Source organism: Apaloderma vittatum, unplaced genomic scaffold (assembly GCF_000703405.1).
Source record: "Apaloderma vittatum isolate BGI_N311 unplaced genomic scaffold, ASM70340v1 scaffold29445, whole genome shotgun sequence".
NCBI classification, from domain to species: Eukaryota; Metazoa; Chordata; class Aves; order Trogoniformes; family Trogonidae; genus Apaloderma; species Apaloderma vittatum.
Genome location: NW_009719263.1, coordinates 918 through 7,490, shown reverse-complemented (window position 1 = coordinate 7,490; position 6,573 = coordinate 918). Strand labels below are relative to the sequence as shown.

At 58.3% G+C, this 6,573-nt stretch overlaps 1 protein-coding gene across 2 annotated transcripts; it reads right to left on the bottom strand.

Moving 5' to 3' along the window:
- Positions 1-113: 113 nt before the first annotated feature.
- Positions 114-2,911, bottom strand: ARHGDIA (Rho GDP dissociation inhibitor (GDI) alpha). 2 transcript variants are annotated; one of them, XM_009870567.1, is made up of 5 exons: positions 2,699-2,911; positions 2,222-2,305; positions 1,655-1,731; positions 1,411-1,474; positions 114-1,028 (listed from the first exon to the last, which is right to left on the bottom strand). In XM_009870567.1, exons 1-5 carry the CDS (start codon positions 2,886-2,888, stop codon positions 829-831), a joined length of 615 nt encoding a protein of 204 aa, XP_009868869.1. In that variant the 5' UTR covers positions 2,889-2,911; the 3' UTR covers positions 114-828. The 2 variants fall into 2 exon arrangements, with proteins under 2 accessions (XP_009868869.1, XP_009868871.1); XM_009870569.1 differs by having other exon boundaries at positions 114-896.
- Positions 2,912-6,573: the final 3,662 nt, after the last annotated feature.

Sequence of the window (6,573 nt, the reverse complement as noted above, 5' to 3'; positions counted from 1 at the left end):
AGCTCGGAGCTCCGTGCCAGCAGGACCAGGGGTCCCGCCAGGCCAGCTCTCTGGCCACTGGGAGGGGCAGCCAGGTGTCACCCCGTCTATCACAGCACCCTCCCCTCTGGAGATGTCCCATCTCGGGGGAAGAACGGACCAGCAGCAAAGCGGGAAGTTGTGAATCTTTCCTAATAACCCATGAGGGGCGTGACCGAAATGAGTGCCATGCCAACAGACAGGGGGAGGGTGGGTGGCGTTTAAAAAGTGTAACAGGGGCAGGGCCCCCTCCCTAGAGGATACATGTTACACATTAAGGCATCATGGTTACAGGGAACATCCACAAATGAAGCTGCCAGTGTTCCCAGGACACTGATGGGGGAAAGGGCGGGCCGGACACAATTTTAGCCAACAAAGGGGTTCAATAGCTGCCTGGCATCAAAGTTCTTCAGCTACTTGGAGGCAGTAGCTGCCCTGAGCTGTGCACAGGAAAGCCAAGCGCAGGATCCTACACAGAACAAAGGAGTCTCTCCCCTTCAGCACCCACCCAGACAAAGGAAGGTGAGAAGCAGCAAAAGGCCTGGTGAGGGAGCGAGTGCTCCCAGCTCTGTGCCGGGACTGCACGGCCCTGGGACGGGCAGCTGGAGACCAGATGCAGACAGCACGGTTTGGGCAATGCACTCAGCGATTCTCTGGGGAGGGGGCACGTTACAAACTGAGCTCTCCGGTCAAATTATAACAGGGGGTGAAAGGTAAGAGGGTTCCAATGTCAGCACTTTGGTACAGGGGGGGATTTCTACGGTAGCCACTGTCTGATTCACGCTCTCTGGGGTTTGGCCTCGGGAAGGGCTAGTCCTTCCAATCCTTCTTGATGGTCAGGTTCCACTCCCAGGACAGGTGGTCAGTCTTATCATCATCTGTGAACTTGGATTTGATGTTGTAGCTGCCCCGGGCCAGCATGCCCTTAGGGGCTTCTTCCATGGGGGTCAGAAACTCATACTCCTCCGCTCGGGGGCCGTAGCTCCCAACCATGTATTCGGTCTTGTCAACTGGAAGGAGAAAAAGAGGTGTGTGGAGGCTGTTTGAGAGCCTCCCTGCACGTGGGGCAGGGCTAAAGCAAACAAGAAGTCTGTTACTGCTACGACAATCCACAGAGGCGCCGTGAGAACGTCACCCACACGTGCTAACGGCTCCAGGAATTAGCGCCACCACCAGCGACGATCCATTTACCGCTGCGCTCCGATGGAGACTGCACGTCAAGCCCAGACATGCGGGTACAGCCAGGACCGCGGGTGCCACCCTTGACACCCCCACGGGCACGCCTGAAGGCTGCCTCCCCCCGCTACGAGCTGCTGGGGCACCGCAGCCATCGCTGCAGGGGCAAGACCAGATCGCACACAACGCAGCACCGAGTCACAGAGAAGCACTTACTCTTCACGCCTTTCCGGAACGTGTGCTGAATATACTTCAACCCTGACACAATCTCCCTGTTAACCTGCAGAGAGACAAGCAAGGACTGCAGAAGCCACCTCCCGGAGACGCTGCCCACCCACCTGCAGGAGGAGACCATGATTCCTGCATCCCTCCACTAGTCGGGGCTCAGGCACTCCCCGTGCTGGGGCTGCAGCACTCCGACGTTCCACTCATTCCTCAGCTCTCAGATCTGAATTCTTACCCTAAAGGAGATTTTTATCCGGTATTCCACACCCTCCTTCAACACAAACGCTTGCTTCTTGTAGCTCTCCAGGTCACCTACAAAAAAGGGAGAGGGTGTCTCAGGGTCCCTTTGGATCACACTCGGGCGAATTTAAATTGCAAGAGGTGATCAGGACAGCGTCCGCAGGAGCAGGGGATGACCCCGGCAGGCCGGACAGCACATAGATCACTCTCTTGGTTTTGCACAGCAGGACCCTCCTTGCTGTGCTGCCCACGCTGCGGGAGGCAGGCCGGTGGCGCCCTCTGAAAGGACGGCGCAGTGACGAAGTTAACTCAGTTAACTCCAGCAACGCACCCAACAGCAGACAGCGTTCCCAATACACGGAGCCGGCCAGGCCGGGGCTGCGGGTCCATCCTGGCTCACCTGTCAGGTCCAGCTCCAGGGGGCCAGGGGCGGTAGCACAGACCAAAGTCAGTTTGGTCACCACCACATTTGGAGCGTTGGGATCTAGAAGACAAGCAAAAAAGTCTGCTCAACACCCATCCGAGCCGGCCAGGCCGGGGCTGCGGGTCCATCCTGGCTCACCTGTCAGGTCCAGCTCCAGGGGGCCAGGGGCGGTAGCACAGACCAAAGTCAGTTTGGTCACCACCACATTTGGAGCGTTGGGATCTAGAAGACAAGCAAAAAAGTCTGCTCAACACCCATCCCGACACAATTCCTTTTCCCTCTGGGCACTTCTTGAAGGAGCAAGAAAACCAGTGAGAACAGCATCCCCCTCGGTGAAGGTTTGGGCTCCCCACGGCCTAAGGCCCAGCCTGCCACCTCCCCAGAGCACCCCCCTCCCAGGGCAGGGAGCGGACCCCTCTGTCCCTGTGCCTTACTCCAGGGCCCAGAGGATCAGCACAGGGGCAGCACAGCCACGTGCCTTTGCACTTCTGGCTGTGCTCCCGCGGAAGCGCAAAGAGCCAGGAAGAAAAGAGCTCCCGGGTGGGGTAGGGATGGGGCCGGGGTGATGGACAGAGCTCTGGCCAGAGAGAGGCACGGCCATGTCCTGGGGCTCACCTGCAGTCACGGTGACAGCACCAAGCAGCGCCTCCTTGTACTTGCGCAGGCTCTCGTCATCCTTGTCCAGCTCCTGGATCTCCTGGATGCTCTTCTGGGCAGGCGGCTTATAGTTGACGGAGTGCTCGTCCTCCTCGTTTTCAGCTGCGATCTGGGCCAGCTGCTCCGCTGTCGGCTCCTGCTCCGCCATCCTCAGCCACGCGAGTTACACTGCAGTGAGGAGGGGAAGCGTAACCACACCGACCCACCCCACCAGCGCGGGCTCCTCCCCAGGGCACAGCCCCACAACACTGCCGTGCTGTGACCCCACAGGCTGTCCCCTCGCTGGGGCTCTTCAAGGACACAACCTGCTAAGGGCCTCCAGCCCCTGCGGACCCCCCAGGGTCTTGTACTCAGCCTGTGGAGCCCCACGCAACAGGTAGGAAAATCGAGCCTCAGTGCTTGACTCATAAGCTGGAAGAGGTAAACGCCACAAGCCGTAGCCCAAACTCTCTCCTCCACAAGATCGACTGGGTGAGGCTTCTGCTTATAACAAACCTGAGCCCAGAATAAACCCAGTGCAGTTCTGCCCTCAGCAGCACACGATTCCAACTCAGTCAAGGGCCGGGAGCCTCTGCTGCAATCTGGAGCTCGCAGTCGGTAACTCGATCAGATCAATCCACTCTGAGCCGGGTGCCGGGGGAGCGGAACAAGACACCTGGCCTAGCGGATCTCATCTTCCATCCTATCCAAGGATCTGTGTCACACGTGGCCAGCGAAACAGATTACGGGTTAAAATGTGCGGAGCTTGGTGCGGCCATCCAAGGCTCTAACGAGGAGACACCCGGCTGCGTGCTGAGGACTGGGGAAAGGCGAGGCCAACACCCCGGTGAAAACCTCGGTAAAAGCCAGTGGCACCCTCAGTGACTCCAGATGTTCCCCAGGGCACACAGTCCTACGGGTCATCCCACTGCAAATATCACCTGGGACTCTCTAAAGGCTTGAAACCAGAGGCAGCTTTGGAAGGCTTTTTGTACAAGCAAAAATGTTCCAGGAATGATCTGCTGACGGACGCAGGTGTTTCTGGCATTACCTGTTTTTTCCTGTTCGCTATTCGCGCCGGGAGCTCTGCCCCAGCGCACACAGAGCTTACAGCAGCCTGCGGGGCTGCACTCGCCAGCCGGCATCGAGGTTCCAAATAAATCAAGAACTAGAAAATTTACTCCAAACACCACAAACACACAAAATGTACTTAAATACGGGCTTAGCGATGATCTACCTGCACCTAAAGCTTCTCACACAGGCTGCACTCAGTAAGGCAGCCACCACCCTTCGTTCTTGTCTTCAAGCTAACGGATGTAACAGCGATCAGTGCACAGGCCAACCCCTCCGCTCCTGCCCAACGTGGTTCCCGGAGCGGGAAGAACCACCTTGGCACCGACACTCGTCACATGCAGTTTGTATGTTTTATAGCGACACAAGAGCCAGCCCGACGCCTCACCCAGCTCGAGCCTGGCACCAGCGGTACCAGCGGAACACGGGAGGTGACACCCAGGCTCCGGTGAGGTTTCTAGCCACAAGTATTACGAACGCTTTGTGGGGGAATGGGGCAGACGGGACAGATTAGACAAAGAAAGTGAAATTTTGCACATCTCTGCCAGAAGAAGAGACTACAGCAGACCTGACCTATCAGCAAATACACAGCGGGGAGAGAAAAGGACAGGGGGAGGGAGAACACGGTGTTCTCCTGCATCGCGGCACCGAATGTCATGGAAATCTGTCTCATGTCATGCATGAACAACTGAATAGATTTCACCCTGGCATTTGCATGTCAAACCTTGTCACTTCCTTTGTGCTCCTGCCCAAAAAAGCCTCCAGACTCGAAGACTCCCAGAAACACCAAGCAGACGCTCACTCAAGGACCCGCTCGGCTGCCCGATCCCCTTGTTGCAGCCTCTCATCTCGCATCCCAGCCAGATTTCACCTCCCAAGCACTGAAGAACTCCTGGAGCTTCCCCCACGACACCCGGAGCTTTCAGGAAATGGCAGCGATGGACTTTCAGCGAGAGCTTTAAAGAACCGAAGTCCCGAGTCACTGAATTCTGTCGACTCCCAAACTTCGTGTGATCAAGCCCCCTTTGGAAGTGTGAAGGCAACAAATGCCCGGGCACAGGGCCAGCGACGCACCAGTATCCACACGTGCAGCCCCCGTGGTGCTGGGTCCTTTTCCACAGTGTCAGCATCCGTTACCACCTTCCAGTTTTCAGACGAGGCAGAGACAGAACTTGTAACAGGTGGCTGATCACCACCTGCGAGCGAGAGGCCACGGGCACCATCAGGCAGCCTCTCCTCGACAGCCACCGCTCGCCAGAGCCAGCGCTGCGGGCGCAGCACAGCACCGCTCGCTGACAACCAGCCTCCAGGTGCGGCAGACAGTGCAACAGTTTGCTCCTACCCATCATCAGCACCCAACCTTCATCCCCTCCCACTCACAGACAGCTAGCAACAACGATGCTGTGGACAGCACAGAAAAAGAAACAACCCACAGCCGAAAAACCACCCCTGCCACTTGTTTGCGTTCCTGTGCCTCCAGCCTCAATCCTGCGATCCAGAGCTAAAGCAGCAGCCAGGCACACCACCACATGGATAAACCCAGAGCCCCCCAGTGCTCACGCGATCTCTGAACCGAGAGAACCCCCGGAAGAGACCGAAAATGGCTCTTCAGACCAACACAAACCACTGCTTCAGCCAGCGGCTCAGGCCGGGCCAGACGCAGCTCGTTCAGACGATCAACTGTTCTGACCAGGCTGCACCAAAGCTGCTGCTGCTGCACACCCAGCCTGGCCAGAGGCCCCTGCGCCGGGTGACCCTCCTGCGCTGAGCGCTGCATTCCTCTGCCCCAGGTCAGAGCGCCTCGGCTGCTCCTCCAGACACGCAGCCAGAGGGGAAGGGGCCTCCCAGCCGCACCAACACTTTTAATAGAGCCTGCACCCAACCCGTCAGGCTTCTCAGGCAAAGCCTCCCTTAGAGCTCAGGATTAGCAAATCAGAGCTTTTCCAGGTGGGCAAAAGAGCAGCCATCCCACTGCCAGGCACAGCACAGCCCAGGGACTCGATCGCGTGTGAGCTGCCAGGAGAGAGCCAGGCTCGTGTGTCCCGTCTGTGCCAAGACCTCCAGCGAGCTCCCACCAACACGCCAAGGAGACAGGACCTGAACAGCCTCCTCCCAAGGGCTCGGCAACTTCACAAAAGCTGTCCCGCTGCACTGCTGACCTGCAGCCAGGTGCCTTGCTGGAGCTCTGCACCTCAGGATTGCTCCAAGGCGTTGGAAGGAAACTCCTCTATGGCTCCTTTGGACACTCTGGAGATGCTTGTGCCTCAGCACGGCGGTGGCTCACTGGCTTTTGAGACCCCGCCGGGCTGCAGAGCACTGCAGGAGGAGGCTGCTCCACAGGGCCGCACTGTCTCCGCTCGGGTGAAATCCTGTGATGGGAGGTGGGAGGGGGGGTGTGTGGCGACGTCCGGGAAAAAGGACCTTCTCAGGCCCCTGCAGGTCCCAGAAGGCTGCAGAGGACAGCGGGAGGCTGAATCGCCTCTCACCTGGGAATTCGCACTGGCGGCCTTCACTGCTTCCTCAGGTCAGCAGTTTCTCCCGGATTCTCAGGATATTTTGCGCAGGACAAGGAGCCAGCAGCAGTGAATGCGAGAGCCCCACCTTCTGCCAGACAGAGAAACTGCTGGGAGCACAGCCCTGTTTTCAGGCAGACAGCAGCCAACAGCGACTTCTTCACACCCCGGGACAGAGCTCCCGCAGCAGGAGTGAAACGCGGGTTAGTCAGAGTCTCCTCAGATGAGAGAATTGGCCTCGGATCTCCAGGAGGCCAGAGCGCAGCCGGG